Source organism: Bufo bufo, chromosome 4 (assembly GCF_905171765.1).
Source record: "Bufo bufo chromosome 4, aBufBuf1.1, whole genome shotgun sequence".
NCBI classification, from domain to species: Eukaryota; Metazoa; Chordata; class Amphibia; order Anura; family Bufonidae; genus Bufo; species Bufo bufo.
In genome coordinates, this window is record NC_053392.1 from 485,574 (window position 1) to 506,314 (window position 20,741).

General features: G+C 48.3%; 1 protein-coding gene across 1 annotated transcript; it reads left to right on the forward strand.

The window, feature by feature from the left end:
- Nucleotides 1-632: 632 nt before the first annotated feature.
- Nucleotides 633-19,294, forward strand: LOC120998341 (zinc finger protein 501-like). Its single transcript, XM_040429006.1, has 3 exons — nucleotides 633-656; nucleotides 740-863; nucleotides 17,974-19,294. Exons 1-3 carry the CDS (start codon nucleotides 633-635, stop codon nucleotides 19,275-19,277), a joined length of 1,452 nt encoding a protein of 483 aa, XP_040284940.1. The 3' UTR covers nucleotides 19,278-19,294.
- Nucleotides 19,295-20,741: the final 1,447 nt, after the last annotated feature.

A 20,741-nucleotide genomic window follows, 5' to 3' on the forward strand; every position in this document is an offset into this window, starting at 1 on the left:
GAGATCATCTCCCTGCTGAGCGGAGAGGTAAACCTTTCTAGATTTCTCTCCTCTTTATTGTATTCTGGAGAATCCATCATAGGAAGTGATAGGAAGAGGCTCCTGGAGAACGGCCTCCAGACCTTCCAAGGGACGGAGAAGCTGAAGATCGGCCACCGCGGAGCCATGAGGAGGGAAGTAGGCAGGTTGTCCCCAGTGTGGCCTGGAGGGAGGATTTCTACCACTAGTCTGACATCTAGATGATACTAGAAGAAGGAGGCCTCCACTACGTCTAGAGGAAAGAAGGCTTCTCCACAACATAGAGGAGGAGTCTTTACTGTAAGAGCAGGGGGACTATGGAGCTCTCTGCCAGAGGAGGGGGATGGGGGATTCTCTAGAAGAGTCCAGAAGGGGCTGGAGGGGAAGGATATTCCAGCTTCTAGGGACTAGATTACTGGAGATGGGGCCATGATCCCGGGAGGGATTCTGAGGGGAGATCTGGAGTCAGTGTCTCTCTCCATCCACAGGATTACACCCTAGTGAAGAAGACATCGGGGAGGACTCCCATCATCCAGGAGTCAGGAGGGTGGACCCCCATCACAGAGCCTCCCTCCCTGATACATGAGCAGAAGATCCTAGAGCTCACCCACAAGATGATGGAGCTGCTGACTGGAGAGGTGACCCTGCTGGGAATACTGGGAGGTTCTCCAGTAACAGCACTGGAGGGGTCTGGGTGATGACGGTGTCATTGTGTTGTCAGGTTCCTGTAAGGTGTCAGGATGTGGCGGTGTATTTCTCCCTGGAGGAGTGGGAGTATATAGAAGGACAGGAGGATCTGTACGAGGAGGCCATGATGGAGGAGCCCCGGCCTCTGACATCTCCAGGTAGGAGGAGACAAGTGAAAGCCTTAAAGGGAATGTGTTCTGAGGAAATGTCGTGTTGTTTCAGTTTTATATTTTTGCTCTACGTTGATGTTTCCTATCACTATTTTCATAGGGCCTAACAACATGGATGGGACAGGTGCTGGACGGACTTCTATGTCCTTGTTAACCTGATAGTGACCACGTGCCAAATATAAATACTGTTGGCGTACTTCCTGTTGGGGGGGAGGGCGGCATCCTATTGGAATGGGTTCTGTTGGGACTAAAAATACTACTATATATACTACTTATAATCATCTTTATTTATATAGCGCCAACATATTCCGCAGTGCTTTACAATCAGGGGGTTCAAGTACAAACGGTCATAAATAACAGAGCAGCAAAAAGGCCAAGAATTAAAACAAGAAGAATAAGGGCCCTGCGCACAAGAGCTTACAATCTATGATGAAATAATGTGACACAGAAGTGCATGTCTTGTACAATGGTCCGGCCATCCTAACACAATAGGGGAGTAGATATAAGGCTGCATGGACCATCACCAGCTGGTATCTGTAGTGCTCCTGAGTGTATGGGGTGTGGTGGAGACTGATAGATCAGGTTCAGAAGAAGGAAGAAGGGTCGAATGGAGAAGAGTCAGATCAGATCATGAGATAGACCAACCTAAACAAAAGTGTTTTTACAGAGCGCCTAAAACTGTGGATGTTATTAATTGACCTAAGTGCTTGGGGTAGAGCATTCCAGAGAACTGGTGCAGCTCGGGTTAGAGTCAGACTGAGTAGAAGCCTGGACAGAGGGGAGGCTGTGGATATAGTGAGGTAAGTAGAAGCCTGGACAGAGGGGCGGCTGTGGATGTAGTGAGGTAAGTAGAAGCCTGGACAGAGGGGCTGCTGTGGATGTAGTGAGGTGAGTAGTAGCCTGGACAGAGGGGAGGCTGTGGATATAGTGAGGTAAGTAGAAGCCTGGACAGAGGGGCGGCTGTGGATGTAGTGAGGTAAGTAGTAGCCTGGACAGAGGGGCGGCTGTGGATGTAGTGAGGTGAGTAGTAGCCTGGACAGAGGGGCGGCTGTGGATGTAGTGAGGTGAGTAGAAGCCTGGACAGAGGGGCGGCTGTGGATGTAGTGAGGTAAGTAGTAGTCTGGACAGAGGGGCGGCTGTGGATGTAGTGAGGTGAGTAGAAGCCTGGACAGAGGGGCGGCTGTGGATGTAGTGAGGTGAGTAGAAGCCTGGACAGAGGGGCAGCTGTGGATGTAGTGAGGTGAGTAGAAGCCTGGACAGAGGGGCGGCTGTGGATGTAGTGAGGTAAGTAGTAGTCTGGACAGAGGGGCGGCTGTGGATGTAGTGAGGTGAGTAGAAGCCTGGACAGAGGGGCAGCTGTGGATGTAGTAAGGTGCGTAGAAGACTGGACAGAGGGGCGGCTGTGGATGTAGTGAGGTGCGTAGAAGACTGGACAGAGGGGCGGCTGTGGATTTCGTGAGGTAAGTAGAAGCCCGGACAGAGGGACGGCTGTGGATGTAGTGAGGTGAGTAGTAGCCTGGACAGAGGGGCGGCTGTGGATGTAGTGAGGTGAGTAGAAGCCTGGACAGAGGGGTGGCTGTGGATGTAGTGAGGTAAGTAGTAGCCTGGACAGAGGGGCGGCTGTGGATGTAGTGAGGTGAGTAGTAGCCTGGACAGAGGGGCTTCTATGAATGTAGTGAGGTGAGTAGAAGCCTGGACAGAGGGGCGGCTGTGGATATAGTAAGTTGAGCAGAAGCCTGGACAGAGGGGCGGCTGTGGATATAGTGAGGTACGTAGTAGCCTGGACAGAGGGGCGGCTGTGGATATAGTGAGGTACAAAGTAGCCTGGACAGAGGGGCGGCTGTGGATGTAGTGAGGTGAGTAGTAGCCTGGACAGAGGGGCGGCTGTGGATGTAGTGAGGTAAGTAGTAGCCTGGACAGAGGGGCGACTGTGGATCTAGTGAGGTAAGTAGAAGCCTGGACAGAGGGGCGGCTGTGGATGTAGTGAGGTAAGTAGTAGTCTGGACAGAGGGGCGGCTGTGGATGTAGTGAGGTAAGTAGTAGCCTGGACAGAGGGGCGGCTGTGGATGTAGTGAGGGGAGTAGTAGCCTGGACAGAGGGGCGGCTGTGGATGTAGTGAGGTGAGTAGTAGCCTGGACAGAGGGGCGGCTGTGGATATAGTGAGGTAAAGAGAAGCCTGGACAGAGGGGCGGCTGTGGATATAGTGAGGTGAAGAGAAGTCTGGACAGAGGGGCGGCTGTGGATATAGTGAGGTGAAGAGAAGTCTGGACAGAGGGGAGGCTGTGGATGTAGTGAGGTGAGTAGTAGTCTGGACAGAGGGGCGGCTGTGGATATAGTGAGGTGAAGAGAAGCCTGGACAGAGGGGCGGCTGTGGATATAGTGAGGTGAAGAGAAGTCTGGACAGAGGGGCGGCTGTGGATGTAGTGAGGTGAAGAGAAGTCTGGACAGAGGGGCGGCTGTGGATGTAGTGAGGTGAGTAGTAGTCTGGACAGAGGGGCGGCTGTGGATGTAGTGAGGTCAGTAGAAGCCTGGACAGAGGGGCGGCTGTGGATGTAGTGAGGTGAGTAGAAGCCTGGACAAAGGGGCGGCTGTGGATGTAGTGAGGTGAGTAGAAGCCTGGACAGAGGGGCGGCTGTGGATGTAGTGAGGTAAGTAGAAGCCCGGACAGAGGGACGGCTGTGGATGTAGTGAGGTGAGTAGTAGCCTGGACAGAGGGGCGGCTGTGGATGTAGTGAGGTGAGTAGAAGCCTGGACAGAGGGGTGGCTGTGGATGTAGTGAGGTGAGTAGTAGTCTGGACAGAGGGGCGGCTGTGGATGTAGTGAGGTCAGTAGAAGCCTGGACAGAGGGGCGGCTGTGGATGTAGTGAGGTGAGTAGAAGCCTGGACAAAGGGGCGGCTGTGGATGTAGTGAGGTGAGTAGAAGCCTGGACAGAGGGGCGGCTGTGGATGTAGTGAGGTAAGTAGAAGCCCGGACAGAGGGACGGCTGTGGATGTAGTGAGGTGAGTAGTAGCCTGGACAGAGGGGCGGCTGTGGATGTAGTGAGGTGAGTAGAAGCCTGGACAGAGGGGTGGCTGTGGATGTAGTGAGGTGAGTAGTAGCCTGGACAGAGGGGCTTCTATGAATGTAGTGAGGTGAGTAGAAGCCTGGACAGAGGGGCGGCTGTGGATATAGTAAGTTGAGCAGAAGCCTGGACAGAGGGGCGGCTGTGGATATAGTGAGGTACGTAGTAGCCTGGACAGAGGGGCGGCTGTGGATATAGTGAGGTACGTAGTAGCCTGGACAGAGGGGCGGCTGTGGATATAGTGAGGTAAGTAGTAGCCTGGACAGAGGGGCGGCTGTGGATATAGTGAGGTAAGTAGTAGCCTGGACAGAGGGGCGGCTGTGGATATAGTGAGGTGAGTAGAAGCCTGGACAGAGGGGCGGCTGTGGATGTAGTGAGGTGAGTAGTAGCCTGGACAGAGGGGCGGCTGTGGATGTAGTGAGGTAAGTAGTAGCCTGGACAGAGGGGCGACTGTGGATGTAGTGAGGTAAGTAGAAGCCTGGACAGAGGGGCGGCTGTGGATGTAGTGAGGTAAGTAGTAGTCTGGACAGAGGGCCGGCTGTGGATGTAGTGAGGTAAGTAGTAGCCTGGACAGAGGGGCGGCTGTGGATGTAGTGAGGGGACTAGTAGCCTGGACAGAGGGGCGGCTGTGGATGTAGTGAGGTGAGTAGTAGCCTGGACAGAGGGGCGGCTGTGGATCTAGTGAGGTGAAGAGAAGCCTGGACAGAGGGGCGGCTGTGGATATAGTGAGGTGAAGAGAAGTCTGGACAGAGGGGCGGCTGTGGATATAGTGAGGTGAAGAGAAGTCTGGACAGAGGGGAGGCTGTGGATGTAGTGAGGTGAGTAGTAGTCTGGACAGAGGGGCGGCTGTGGATATAGTGAGGTGAAGAGAAGCCTGGACAGAGGGGCGGCTGTGGATATAGTGAGGTGAAGAGAAGTCTGGACAGAGGGTCGGCTGTGGATGTAGTGAGGTGAAGAGAAGTCTGGACAGAGGGGCGGCTGTGGATATAGTGAGGTAAGTAGTAGCCTGGACAGAGGGGCGGCTGTGGATATAGTGAGGTGAGTAGAAGCCTGGACAGAGGGGCGGCTGTGGATGTAGTGAGGTGAGTAGTAGCCTGGACAGAGGGGCGGCTGTGGATGTAGTGAGGTGAGTTGTAGCCTGGACAGAGGGGCGGCTGTGGATGTAGTGAGGTAAGTTGTAGCCTGGACAGAGGGGCGGCTGTGGATGTAGTGAGGTGAGTAGTAGCCTGGACAGAGGGGCGGCTGTGGATGTAGTGAGGTGAGTAGAAGACTGGACAGAGGGGCGGCTGTGGATGTAGTGAGGTGAGTAGAAGACTGGACAGAGGGGCGGCTGTGGATGTAGTGAGGTAAGTAGAAGCCTGGACAGAGGGGCGGCTGTGGATGTAGTGAGGTAAGTAGTAGCCTGGACAGAGGGGCTGCTGTGGATTTAGTGAGGTAAGTAGTAGCCTGGACAGAGGGGCGGCTGTGGATGTAGTGAGGTGAGTAGTAGCCTGGACAGAGGGGCGGCTGTGGATGTAGTGAGGTGAGTAGTAGTCTGGACAGAGGGGCGGCTGTGGTTGTAGTGAGGTGAGTAGTAGCCTGGACAGAGGGGCGGCTGTGGATCTAGTGAGGTGAAGAGAAGCCTGGACAGAGGGGCGGCTGTGGATATAGTGAGATGAAGAGAAGTCTGGACAGAGGGGCGGCTGTGGATATAGTGAGGTGAAGAGAAGTCTGGACAGAGGGGAGGCTGTGGATGTAGTGAGGTGAGTAGTAGTCTGGACAGAGGGGCGGCTGTGGATATAGTGAGGTGAAGAGAAGCCTGGACAGAGGGGCGGCTGTGGATATAGTAAGGTGAAGAGAAGTCTGGACAGAGGGTCGGCTGTGGATGTAGTGAGGTGAAGAGAAGTCTGGACAGAGGGGCGGCTGTGGATGTAGTGAGGTGAGTAGTAGCCTGGACAGAGGGGCGGCTGTGGATATAGTGAGGTAAGTAGTAGCCTGGACAGAGGGGCGGCTGTGGATATAGTGAGGTGAGTAGAAGCCTGGACAGAGGGGCGGCTGTGGATGTAGTGAGGTGAGTAGTAGCCTGGACAGAGGGGCGGCTGTGGATCTAGTGAGGTGAAGAGAAGTCTGGACAGAGGGGCGGCTGTGGATGTAGTGAGGTGAGTAGTAGCCTGGACAGAGGGGCGGCTGTGGATATAGTGAGGTAAGTAGTAGCCTGGACAGAGGGGCGGCTGTGGATATAGTGAGGTGAGTAGAAGCCTGGACAGAGGGGCGGCTGTGGATGTAGTGAGGTGAGTAGTAGCCTGGACAGAGGGGCGGCTGTGGATGTAGTGAGGTGAGTTGTAGCCTGGACAGAGGGGCGGCTGTGGATGTAGTGAGGTAAGTTGTAGCCTGGACAGAGGGGCGGCTGTGGATGTAGTGAGGTGAGTAGTAGCCTGGACAGAGGGGCGGCTGTGGATGTAGTGAGGTGAGTAGAAGACTGGACAGAGGGGCAGCTGTGGATGTAGTGAGGTAAGTAGAAGCCTGGACAGAGGGGCGGCTGTGGATGTAGTGAGGTAAGTAGAAGCCTGGACAGAGGGGCTGCTGTGGATTTAGTGAGGTAAGTAGTAGCCTGGACAGAGGGGCGGCTGTGGATGTAGTGAGGTGAGTAGTAGCCTGGACAGAGGGGCGGCTGTGGATGTAGTGAGGTGAGTAGTAGTCTGGACAGAGGGGCGGCTGTGGTTGTAGTGAGGTAAGGAGAAGTCTGGACAGAGGGGCGGCTGTGGATGTAGTGAGGTAAGTAGTAGCCTGGACAGAGGGGCGGCTGTGGATGTAGTGAGGTGAGTAGTAGCCTGGACAGAGGGGCGGCTGTGGATGTAGTGAGGTGAGTAGTAGCCTGGACAGAGGGGCGGCTGTGGATGTAGTGAGGTGAGTAGTAGCCTGGACAGAGGGGCGGCTGTGGATGTAGTGAGGTAAGTAGTAGCCTGGACAGAGGGGCGACTGTGGATGTAGTGAGGTAAGTAGAAGCCTGGACAGAGGGGCGGCTGTGGATGTAGTGAGGTAAGTAGTAGTCTGGACAGAGGGGCGGCTGTGGATGTAGTGAGGTAAGTAGAAGCCTGGACAGAGGGGCGGCTGTGGATGTAGTGAGGTAAGTAGTAGTCTGGACAGAGGGGCGGCTGTGGATGTCGTGTTTCTGGATTTTGCAGAGGCTTTTGATCCTGTCCCTCATAGATGTTTAATAGGTAAAGTAAGGTCTATAGGCTTGGAAAGTATAGTCTGTAATTGGATTTTAAACTGTCTGAAGGACCGTGTCCAGAGAGTTGTGGTCAATGATTCCTATTCAGAATGGTCCCGGGTTATAAGTGGTGACCCCAAGGTTAAATTATTTAATTTATTTATTAATGATATTGAGCATGGGGGTTAGTAGTGCTGTTTCTATTTTTGCAGATGACACTAAGCTGTGTAGTACTGTACAGTCAATAAAAGATGTCTATAAAATACAAGCTGACTTGAATACTGGGCATCAACTTGGCAAATGAGGTTCAATGTGGATAAGTGTTAAGTTCTGCATTTGGTAGTAATATTCTCCATTTATTATATGTCCTTTGAGCAGTAACACTGGAGAGTCACTTGTAGAAAAGGATCAGGTACTAATATTCTACATACATCATATGTCCTAGGGGGAGTAACACTGGAGAGTCACTTGTACAGAAGGATCGGGTACTAATAATCTACATACATCATATGTCCTAGGGGGAGTAACACTGGAGAGTCACTTGTAGAAAAGGATCAGGTACTAATATTCTACATACATCATATGTCCTAGGGGGAGTAACACTGGAGAGTCACTTGTACAGAAGGATCGGGTACTAATAATCTACATACATCATATGTCCTAGGGGGAGTAACACTGGAGAGTCACTTGTACAGAAGGATCGGGTACTAATAATCTACATACATTATATGTCCTAGGAGGAGTAACACTGGAGAGTCACTTGTACAGAAGGATCGGGTACTAATAATCTACATACATTATATGTCCTAGGGGGAGTAACACTGGAGAGTCACTTGTACAGAAGGATCGGGTACTAATAATCTACATACATCATATGTCCTAGGGGGAGTAACACTGGAGAGTCACTTGTACAGAAGAATCGGGTATTAATATTCTACATACATCATATGTCCTAGGGGGAGTAACACTGGAGAGTCACTTGTACAGAAGGATTGGGTACTAATAATCTACATACATTATATGTCCTAGGGGGAGTAACACTGGAGAGTCACTTGTACAGAAGGATCGGGTACTAATAATCTACATACATCATATGTCCTAGGGGGAGTAACACTGGAGAGTCACTTGTACAGAAGGATCGGATACTAATAATTAGAGATGAGCAAGTCGAATTAGACGAAGTGGAATTCGATCCGAATTTAAGGAAAAATTAGATTCACAACTAATGCAAATTTCCTCGCGCTTCGTGGTAACAAATCACAATTTTTCCTAAAATGGTGGCTACACGTGTGTGGACATGGGGCAAGGAACTTTGGGAAGGCTGGCTGACCCATAATGCCATGCATGCAGCCAATCAGCAGCCAGACCTGTGATGTCACAGCCCTATAAATACGGCAGCCATTTTAGATTCTGCCATTTTCCAGCGTTCAGAGTGCAGGGACAGACATGAGAAGGCACTAGGGACAGCAATTGGAAAAACCTGATTGTAGGGAAAAAAAACCTGAAAAAAGGATTTATAAGTGCAGGGAAAGGATAGGGAGGAATCATTTAACAGCATCTTAGTGCAGGGAGAGATGACAGAAGGCGCTAGGGACAGTGCTAGGAAAGTGATTTACAAGTGCAGGGAACGATTATTTGACAGCTCTGTCCTTCCAGCGATTTGTTCTTGGGGTGCAAGTGCTGTGTTGAAAAGCCTTTAGTGTCTTCTATCTTTTCAAACAAGAAAAATATATTGTGAGGTCACTTCTGCAGTTATGTGTTGAAAGGGTACAGAATGAAAAAAATATATATGCACTTCACTGGTGCAGTTATTTGTGGCAAAAGCGTTTAGTGGCCTATTTCAGTACAAAAAGAAAAATACAGTATATTCTCAGTTCACTTCTGCAGTTGTATGTGTTGAAAGCATGGCTGGGAGTCAGCAGCGTGGCAGCAGTGGAAGGTCGGGAGCCAAACGTGCCTGGGGTAGACCACCTGCTTCGCAGCAGCCTACCTAGCCGGGAAGTAGTGGTGCAGGGGTTCACGGAAGTAGCGGCGGTAGCAGTCAGTCAGTGCGGCGGTTCTATGTGTTATTTTGTATTTCAGTACAAAAAGAAAAATATATTCTCAGTTCACGTTGCCGGCGGTTATATTTCTTGAAAGCGTTTAGTGGCCTATTTCAGTACAAAAAGAAAAATATATTCTCAGTTCACTTCTGCAGTTATATGTGTTGAAAGCATTTAGTGGCCTATTTCAGTACAGAAAGAAAAAATATATACGCACTTCACTGGTGCACTTATTTGTGGCAAAAGCGTTTAGTGGCCTATTACAGTGTCACGTGCCGGGGGACCTCCGGGACGTCATACGAGCTGGACAAGGCAAAACAGGCCAAGGACCACGGAACACATAACCATACAAAGAAACCAAGACACGTGACAATAACAATAATAGAAGACCTCAATGTACTGAACCAGATCAGTGTGTGAGAACCCACTGCGCCACTGACTAGCAATACTCTGGAGGGGCGTAACTAAGCAACACCAGGTCTTCACTAGCGCCTCTGGTGGTGAGGATAGACTTGTGCCACGGGAGTTACCAGGGGCTACTCCAGAGCTTAAACCAAGTCAGTGGCAGCAGGAGCCGGCGGCAAGGAGATACCAGACAAGGGCATGGTACATGGTACAGAACAGGGACAAGACATAGAGACAGACAAGGCATAGCAAGGCAGCGAATGGGCATTCCTCCTCCGGGGAACACAGGAACCCTCTTCCAAAGGCGGACATGGACTGACAAGAACAGAAGCAGACATGAACGGAATACCAGAAGTAGTAAGGACTGCCAGCCAGACAATAACAGAAACATGAAACAGTCATGAACAGGAACAGACGCAGATCAGCTCTGCTAGGCTATCCAGACGCAGATAAGCTCTGCTAGGCTATCAGATGCAGTTACGCACTGCTAGGCGAACATGGACTAGACACAGTTACGCACTGCTAGGCGAACAAATACAGGACAGAAACAAGGCATGGTACAAAGCATGGAAAAGGCATAGCAAGGTACAGGACAGAAGACAACAATGCAGAACCAGGCGGCACATACCGAGACGTAGATGGCCGGACCCCTTGGGTCAGCAGCAATGGGCAAAACCTGGCAAGGCAAACATAGACAGACCTGACAGAGCATAAGGGTGAAACACCCACAAGACATGACAAAGACTGACCTCAACACTCCACGCTCAAAGGCAGCAATAGCAGCCTAACGAGCGCACCTGAAAGGGCACACCCTGGAACTGACCCGAGGAGGTTAACCCGAGCAGAACCAAAACGGGGAGGTACCAAATCAGGTCAGGGGTAACAGAAACCGCAGCCTACCTAGCTGCGATACAGGACGTTACCCCTAGCAACCAGCATGCACGGAGCACTGCAGCCAGTACGCAAGAGCGCAACAGACCTGAAAACCCACAGGGAGACAAAACAGACAAAGGGGGGTACACGCAGACACACGGGCAGGAACACACAAGATACCGCAGCCAGCACGCAGCCAAAAGCAGCCAGCCTGCACGGAAATCAACGTCACGGAGAACCGCACCGTGACATTCAGTACAGAAAAAAATATATATACGCACTTCACTGGTGCATTTATTTCTGCTAAAAGTGTTTACTGGCCTATTTCAGTACAAAAAGAAAAATATATTCCAGTTCACTTCTGCAGTTATATGTGTTGAAAGCATTTAGTGGCCTATTTCAGTACAGAAAGAAAAAAATATACGCACTTCACTGGTGCATTTATTTCTGGAAAAAGAGTTTAGTGGCCTATTTCAGTACAAAAAGGAAAAATATATATGCATTTCACTTCTGCTGTTATATGTGGTGAAAGTGTTCAGTGGCGGTAGCAGTCAGTCAGTGCGTAGCGTTGTCGGTAAAATCACCTACTCGGCAGTGTGGCAGTTTTTTGTACAGCCTCCGGAGGAGGAGGTGAACATGGTCATATGTAGAATCTGTGGCCAGAAGGTGAAGCGTGACCAGGGTGGCAATGTTGGCACCACGGCCCTACTTCAACATATGCAGCGTCACCATAAATTTTCCTGGGAGAACCGTGGTTCCGATGTGGTGGTCCAGCCTGCCACAGCAACTGCTGCATCACCCAGTGGCACGCACCTGATTTTAGGCAGTCAAGGCTCCACCACCTCAGCCGAAGGGAGCTGTCTGTCGTTCCCATCGTCTGCTGGTCCTGATGCTCCTACTCCTCCTCAGTCATTCCGTCAGCAATCGATCACCAAAGCGATTGCCAAGAGACAACAGTCTGCGTGCACTCATCCAACGGAGCAGAAGCTGAATGTTCTCCTGGCCAAGTTGCTGGTGCTGCAGTCCCTCCCTTTCCAAGTGGTGGACTATGCACCTTTCAGAGAACTGATGGCTTGTGGCGAGCCGAGGTGGAGGGTCCAAAGCCTTTAGTGACGTATTTCGGTAGCAAAAATGTATTATTAAAGGGCTTCTGTCACCCCACTAAAGTGATATTTTTTTTTTGGGCTAGTTAAATTAGTTATATTGCGATATATGAAAATATAATGGTGTTACTTACTTTGATCCAGCAGTTTCTTCCAAAAACAAAGTTTTATAATATGTAAATTAGGTCTCTACCAGCAAGTAGGGCGTCTACTTGCTGGTAGCTGCTGCAGAAAACCGCCCCCTCGTCGTGTTGATTGACAGGGCCAGCCGGGATCTCCTCTTCCAGCCAGCCCTGTCGGCATTTCAAAAATCGCGCGCCTGTGTTCATTCGGTCAGGCGCTCTGAGATGAGGAGGCTCGTCTCCTCAGCACTCCCTCAGTGCGCCTGCGCCGATGAAGTCTTCTATTTCGGTGATGTCATCGGCGCAGGCGCACTGAGGGAGTGCTGAGGAGGCGAGCCTCCTCATCTCAGAGCGCCTGCGCCGAATGAACACAGGCGCGCGATTTTTGAAATGCCGACAGGGCCGGCCGGAGGAGGAGATCCCGGCTGGCCCTGTCAATCAACACGACGAGGGGGCGGTTTTCTGCAGCAGCTACCAGCAAGTAGACGCCCTACTTGCTGGTAGAGACCTAATTTACATATTATAAAACGTCGTTTTTGGAAGAAACTGCTGGATCAAAGTAAGTAAGAGCATTATATTTTCATATATCGCAATATAAGTAATTTAACTAGCCCAAAAAAAACACTTTAGTGGGGTGACAGAAGCCCTTTAAGCTTTCAGCGCTGCAGTTATATGTGGTAAAACCTTTTGTGACGTATTTCGGCCGAAAAACTAATTTTATTCAGAGTTCAGTGCTGCGGTTATATGCGGAAAATCTTTATTGAAGTATTTGGATCGAAAAACAAAATTTATTCAGCGGTCAGAGCTGCGGTTATATGTGGTAAAATCTTTAGTGACGTATCTTGATGAACTTTGCGACTCTTCCGGGCTCAAAGCTATCTTGACGCTTTGTCTTCTCATTGTCTATAGCTACTGGAGGCCTGTTCATGCCAGGCAGGTTCCCCCAGAAGTATCTGGGTCGATGAGCAGCCGATACTGCACTTGCATCAATCTTGACAGGATTCGTCTCCAGGTGGAGAGAAATAGTTTTTTGGAATGCTTTCTCCATCGTAACCACTTCGTCGAATAAACTGAAGACCGGCGGATTCTCTCCTGTCTTAGGCAACACTTAATTTCTATTATTACATTTATTAAATGTTGAATATTAAATTTAACCAAAACTTTATTAAAATTATAAGAAAGAAAACTTAAATTTGCCAATTTACACTGCGTGTCCAAAAAAAAAAAAAGTCGCCACCTGGATTTAACTAAGCAAATAGTTCTGAGCCTCCTATTGGATAATTACTGCATGGGCGATTATCTTTCAGCTGGCAATAAGTTATTTAACCCTGACTGGTGCAATGAGTTGCTTCTCATTTCTTAAACAACCATGTCGAAAGACACATCTCGTTGTCGTGGAAAAGTTGTTAGTCTGTTTGAGAAGGGTCAAATCATTGGCATGCATCAAGCAGAGAAAACATCTAAGGAGATTGCAGAAACTACAAAAATTAGGTTAAGAACTGTCCAACGCATTATTAAAAACCAGAAGGATAGTGGGGACCTATCGTATTCGAGGAAGAAATGTGGCGGGAAAAAAATCCTAAATGATCGTGATCGGCGATCACTTAAAGAGGACCTTTCACTTGTAAAAACTATGTGAACTAAGTATGCTGCCATGTAGAGCGGCGCCCGGGGATCTCACTGCTCTTACTATTATCCCTGGGCGCCGCTCCGTTCTCCCGTTATGCCCCCTGGTACCTTTGCTCCTTAAGTTATAGTAGGCGGGTTTTCCCTTGTCCTGTGGGCGTCTCCTTCTCCTAGGCTGTAGCGCTGGCCAATCGCAGCGCACAGCTCACAGCCTGGGAGAAAAAAACCTCCCAGGCTGTGAGCTGTGCTCTGCGATTGGCCAGCGCTGCAGCCTAGGAGAAGGAGACGCCCACAGGACAAGGGAAGACCCGCCTACTATAACTTAAGGAGCAAAGGTACCGGAGGGCATAACGGGAGAACGGAGCGGCGCCCGGGGATAATAGTAAGTGCAGTGAGATCCCCGGGAGCCGCTGTACATGGCAGCATACTTAGTTCACATAGTTTTTACAAGTGAAAGGTCCTCTTTAAACGTTTGAAATCAAATCGAAGAAAAATAACAGTAGAACTCAGGGCTATGTTTAATAGTGAAAGTAAGAGCATTTCCACAAGCATAATGCGAAGGGAACTCAAGGGATTGGGACTGAACAGCTGTGTAGCCGTAAGAAAACCACTAATCAGTGAGGCAAACCAGAAAAAAAGGCTTCAATTTGCTAGGGAGCATAAAGATTGGACTCTGGAGCAATGGAAGAAGGTCATGTGGTCTGATGAGTCCAGATTTACCCTGCTCCAGAGTAATGGGTGCATCAGGGTAAGATAAGAGGCAGATGAAGTGATGCACCCATCATGCCTAGTGCCTCCTGTACAAGCCTGTGGGGGCAGTGCTATGATCTGGGGTTGCTGCAGTTGGTCAGATCTAGATTCAGCAACAGTATGTGCTCCAAGAATAAGGTCAGCTGACTACCTGAACTTACTGAATGACCAGGTTATTCCATCAATGGATTTGTTCTTCCAAGATGACAATGCCAGGATTCATCGGGCTCAAATTGTGAAAGAGTGGTTCAGGGAGCATGAGACATCATTTTCACACATGGATTGGCCACCACGGAGTCCAGACCTTAACCCCATTGAGAATCTTTGGGATGTGCTGGGGAAGGCTTTGCGCAGCGGTCAGACTCTACCATCATCAATGCAAGATCTTGGTGAAAAATTACTGCAACACTGGATAGAAATGAATCTTGTGACATTACAGAAGCTTATCGGAACAATGCCACAGCGAATGCGTGCCGTAATCAAAGCTAAAGGCTTTTTTTTGGTGGCAACTTTTTTTTTGGACAGGCAGTGTATTATCCCAATGTTCGAGGGAAATTCATGGACAATCAATTTGCCAAGCCTTTTGTGCCGGAGAACGTGTATTATTAAATCGTGTTTTAGGCAACACTTTAAAAAGTTGAGAAATTTTAACCTTCTGTTCTGTCCCATATTCCCTATAAATAGATGAAACGGCCACTCTGTGGCCTCCTCATGCTGCTGCCACCTCCGAAATCTCTTGTCATCTTACCACTCTATGGCCACCTCATGCTGCTGCCACCTCCGCAATCTCTCGTCGGCTTGCCACTCTGTGGCCTCCTCATGCTGTGGCCTCTTCATGCTGCTGCCACCTCCACACTATGTCACCTTGCCACTCTGTGGTCTCCTGATGCTGCCGCCACCTCCACACTCGGTCATTGTGCCACCCTGTGGCCTCCTCCTGATGCTGATGCCGTCGCCACCTCCACGCTCTGTCATTGAGCTCCTCTGTGGCCTCCTATTGATGCTGCTGCAGCCACCTCCAGACTCTGTCATTATGCCACTCGGTGGCTTCCTCATACTGCTGCCACCTTCACACTCTGTCTTTGTGCCACTCGGTGGCCTCCTCATACTGCTGCAAACTCCAGACTCCGTCATTGTGCCACTTGGTGGCCTTCTCCTGATGCTGCTACTGCTGCTGCTGCAGCCACCTCCAGACTCTGTCATTGTGCCACTCGGTGGCTTCCTCATACAGCTGCCACCTCCACACTCGGTCATTGTGCCACTCGGTGGCCTTCTCCTGATGCTGCTACTGCCACCTCCAGACTCTGTCATTGTGCCACTGGGTGGCCTCCTCATACTGATGCCAACTCCAGACTCGGTCATTGTGCCACTCGGTGGCCTCCTCATACTGATGACACCTCCACACTCTTGTCATTGTGTCACTCTGTGACTTCCTCATGCTGCTGCTGCCGCTACCTCCAGACTGTCATTGTGCCACTCAGTGGCTTCCTCATACTGCTGCCACTTCCACACTCAGTCATTGTGCCACTCAATGGCCTTCTCCTGATGCTGCTACTGCTGCTGCCGCCACCTCCACACTCGGTCATTGTGCCACTCGGTGGCTTCCTCATACTGCTGCCACCTCCACACTCGGTCATTGTGCCACTCGGTGGCCTCCTCGTACTGCTGACACCTCCACACTCCTTTATTGTGACACTCTGTGACTTCCTTATGCTGCTGCCACATCCACACTTGGTCAATGTGCCACTCAGTGGCCTCCTCATGCTGCTGCCACCTCCACACTCTGTCATTGTGCCACTCGGTGGCCTTCTTATGATGCTGCTACTGCTGTTGCCGCCACCTCCAGACTCTGTCATTGTGCCACTCGGTTGCCTCCTCATACTGCTGCAAACTCCAGACTCTGTCATTATGCCACTCGGTGGCCTTCTCCTGATGCTGCTAATGCTGCTGCGCCACCTCCAGACTCTGTCATTGTGCCACTCTGTGGTTTCCTCATGCTGCCATCACCTCCAGACTCTGTCATTGTGCCACTATGTAGCCTCCTGATGCTGCCGCAACCTCCAGACCCTGTCATTGGGCCACTCTGTGGTCTCCTCATGCTGTTCCCACCCTCCCCACTGGGCCACTATTTTGCCTTTCGGCCTGGCTGACATCATTTGTTTGACCCTTCTTCTGATGTCAGAAGGAAGGAAAAATGAGACACACAATGGATCTTGTCTGTGTAGCAGCTGTAAGGCCTGTATGGTCCATCAGATTTGGCTTATGATTTGGTAGCCTAAAGCAGGAGTGGGTACAAAACACATAAGACATGAAATATTCCATTCACGTGTCATCTCTGTTTTGGATCCACTCCTGTTTTTATTGGCATTAGCAATACTGATGGATTACTGACAAAATGCTTACCGATTGAAGGCGGATGCTCCACAGACAGGATCAGGTTTTTGGGGGGTTATTGTTCTGATGGATCAGAAAGGGCAAAATAATCGTCAACACAAACCTACTGCTGACACCCTCTCCACTCTGTCGGGGGGCTCTATTTGTATAAGTGTGTAATAGAACAGGTTCTGTAGACATCTGTGTGGAATCGGCTGACAACGGTGTAAAAGAAGGCAGAGGACAGGTCTAGAAGGAGGAGGACTGAATAATTTAGAAGGCAATGGGCAGGTCTAGAAGGAGGAGGACAGAATAATGTAGAAGGAAGAGGACTGTTCTAGAAGGAGGAGCACAGAGTAATGTAGAAAGCAGAGAGCAGGTCTCAAAGGAGAACACAGAGTAATGTAGAAGGCAGAGGAAAGGTTTACAAGGAGGAGTATAGAGTGATGTAGAAGGCAGAAAACAGGTCTAGAAGGAGGAGCTCAGAGTAATGTAAATCACATAAGACAGGTCTTGAAGGTGGAGCACAAAGTCATGTAGAAGGCAAAGGTTGGGTCTAGAAGGAGCAGCACAGAGTAATGTAGAAGGCAGTGGTCAGGTCTAGAAGGAGGAGCACAGAGTAATTTGGAAGAAAGAGCACAGGTCTAGAAGGAGTAGGACAGATATTCAGTATTCCACATTCTCCAGACTGAAACCTTTCATCTCCTTTCTGCCCAGTACTTATGACATTTTGTGATTGGTCTGGTGGAGGATCCACCAGGAGAGAAGGAGGAGCACAGAGTAATTTGAAAGGCAGAGGACAGGTCTAGAAGGAGGAGGACAGAGTAATGTGGAAGGCAGAGGACACTTCTAGAATAAGGAGTACAGAGTAATGTAGAAGGCAGATGATAAGTCTAGAAGGAGGAGGACAGAGTAATGTAGAAGGTAGAGGACAGGTCTAGAAGGAGGAGCACAAATTAATGTAGAAGGCAGAGGACAGGTCTAGAAGGAGAGGCACAGAGTAATGTAGAAGACACAGGACAGGTCTTGAAGGAGGAGCACAGAGTAATGTAGAAGGCAGAGGTCGGGTCTAGAAGGAGGAGCACAGAGTAATATAGAAGGCAGAGGTCGGGTCTAGAAGGAGGAGCACAGAGTAATGTCAAAAGCTGAGGACAGGTCTATATGCAGAGGACAGAGTAATGTAGAAGGCAGAGGACAGGTCCAGAAGAAGGAGCACAGAGAAAGATCTTTTGACCATCAGACAAAAATTGTAAACCTAGCTGCTCTCTGAGCAGTTGAGGCATAAGGGTGCCAATCTATTTGTAGGAATCTTAAATATCCTGACATAATAAAGAGATACGTCTCTAAAGTCCCGATGTCAAAGGATCAGTTTTTTAAGCCAAAGACAAAAGTGAGTGATGGGCAATAAAAAGGAAGGACTTCTCCTTCCTGCTTAATCTGATATTGTCTTTGACTTAAAAACTGCATGTGTGTTTCCAGCCTAATAAGAAGGTTATAAATTTGTGGCTTGAAAGAGCGAAATCACAAAATCTGCTTTAAATCCTAACAGGAAATCACAGTAAGAAGAATGAGGGAACCTTCATGTTATCACTAGATTATAAAGATGATGAAGATATCGGACAGTGCTCTGCAGGAGAAAACCTCATTACCTATAATGTACAACCAGGAACTCATAGTGCAGATCCATCATATTATCCCCCAAATCATGAGGAACTTTCTCCTGACCAATCACAGATTGCTATCACAAGGCCAGACTTATATAATCCCCTAAATCATGAGGATCCTCCACCAGACCAATCACAGAATGTCATAAGTGCTGGGCAGAAAGGAGATGAAAGGTTTCAGTCTGGAGAATGTGGAAAACTGTTTCTGAAAAGTTCAAGTCTCTTTGCTCACAGAAGAATTCACACAGGAGAGAAACCATATTCATGTTCATTATGTGGGAAATGTTTTACAAGGAAATCAAATCTTATTATGCATGAGAGAATTCACACAGGAGAGAAGCCATATTCATGTTCAGAGTGTGGAAAATATTTTGGTTTGAAATCAAATCTTATAATACACCAGAGAATTCACACAGGAGAGAAGCCATATTCATGTTCAGAATGTGGGAAATGTTTCAAAGATAAATCGAATCTTATTACACATGAGAAACATCACACAGGAGGAAAGCCGTACTCATGTTCAGAATGTGGAAAATGTTTTACTGTTAAATCACATCTTATAAGACATGCGCAAATTCACACAGGAGAGAAACAATTTTCTTGTTCAGAATGTGGAAAATCATTTATATATCATTCACATCTTGTTAGACATCTGAGAAGTCACACTGGAGTAAAGCCATATTCATGTTCAGAGTGTGGGAAATGCTTTACAGATAATTCAAACCTTGTTACACATGAAAGAATTCACACAGGAGAGAAGCCATATTCCTGTTCAGAATGTGGGAAATGTTTTACAAATAAATCATATCTTGAAACACATCAGAGAAGTCACACAGGGGAAAAACCATTTTCTTGTCCAGAATGTGGAAAATGCTTTACAAATAAATCAGCTCTTATTATGCATAAGAGAACTCATACAGGAGAAAAGCCATATTCATGTCCAGAATGTGAGAAATGTTTTTTAAAGAAATCACATCTTGTTTTACATGAGAGAACTCACACAGGAGAGAAACCATACTCATGCTCCCTATGTGGGAAATGCTTTACAGACAAATCAACACTTGTCCGGCATGAGAGAATTCACACAGGAGTGAAACCATATTCATGTTCAGTATGTGAGAAATGTTTTACAAGTAAATCAAATCTTGTTACACATGAAAGAATTCACCCAGGAGAGAAGCCATTATGATGTACTGTATGAATAAAAGGAGGTTCCAGAACTCACTTTGTTGTGTCGTTTCTTTGTCTTTATTTACAGCAGCAAGTTAGACATAAGGACAAATCCATCCACCAATGGCAATCGTTAACGCGTTTCAAACATACTTTCTTAGTCGTAACAATAATGTGTGTGAGGACCTGAGAGATTTATAGACAGGTTCCTCCCCTCCTCCCATCAAACCGCGGTGGGGGAGGGGGTCAAGACCAATCCTCAGATCAAACACACATTAACCTGTTATATGCATCAAATGTGTATTCTAAAAGCCAAACCCAACAGGTGAATATTTACAAATATACATACAGACCAAAAGTTTGGACACACCTCATTCAAAGAGTTTTCTTTATTTTCACGACTATGAAAATTGTAGATTCACACTGAAGGCATCAAAACTATGAATTAACACATGTGGAATTATATACATAACAAACAAGTGTGAAACAACTGAAAATATGTCATATTCTAGGTTCTTCAAAGTAGCCACCTTTTGCTTGGATTACTGCTTTGCACACTCTTGGCATTCTCTTGATGAGCTTCAAGAGGTAGTCCCCTGAAATGGTTTTCACTTCACAGGTGTGCCCTGTCAGGTTTAATAAGTGGGATTTCTTGCCTTATAAATGGGGTTGGGACCATCAGTTGCGTTGAGGAGAAGTCAGGTGGATACACAGCTGATAGTCCTACTGAATAGACTGTTAGAATTTGTATTATGGCAAGAAAAAAGCAGCTAAGTAAAGAAAAACGAGTGGCCATCATTACTTTAAGAAATGAAGGTCAGTCAGTCAGCTGAAAAATTGGGAAAACTTTGAAAGTAAGGGCTATTTGACCATGAAGGAGAGTGATGGGGTGCTGCGCCAGATGACCTGGCCTCCACAGTCACCGGACCTGAACCCAATCGAGATGGTTTGGGGTGAGCTGGACCGCAGAGTGAAGGCAAAAGGACCAACAAGTGCTAAGCATCTCTGGGAACTCCTTCAAGACTGTTGGAAGACCATTTCAGGGGACTACCTCTTGAAGCTCATCAAGAGAATGCCAAGAGTGTGCAAAGCAGTAATCAAAGCAAAAGGTGGCTACTTTGAAGAACCTAGAATATGACATATTTTCAGTTGTTTCACACTTGTTTATGTATATAATTCCACATGTGCTAATTCATGGTTTTGATGCCTTCATAGTCATGAAAATAAAGAAAACTCTTTGAATGAGAAGGTGTGTCCAAACTTTTGGTCTTTACTGTATATAAAGCCGAGAGAAACAAGTTGATAACACGGCTCTCACCTGCTCCTTCTCTGCTATGAGCACGGAAGATAAACCGCAGTTGGATGCAGGTAACTTGAAATCCAAAACAGAAAACGAACATCCAGCTCAATTTCGGTACTTTATTAGCGCGGTTAAAAATTAAACATCCAGTCCAAAAAGTCTTAGTCTACGCATTTCGGGCTG

What these genes read in the sequence shown, in the direction of transcription:
- LOC120998341 (XM_040429006.1), top strand. Translation starts at nt 633, where the DNA reads ATGATGGAGCTGCTGACTGGAGAG. An exon ending in TGGAGCTGCTGACTGGAGAG is followed by an intron (nt 657 to 739) that starts GTGACCCTGCTG and finishes TTGTGTTGTCAG; the next exon opens with GTTCCTGTAAGGTGTCAGGA. An exon ending in CCGGCCTCTGACATCTCCAG is followed by an intron (nt 864 to 17,973) that starts GTAGGAGGAGAC and finishes AAATCCTAACAG; the next exon opens with GAAATCACAGTAAGAAGAAT.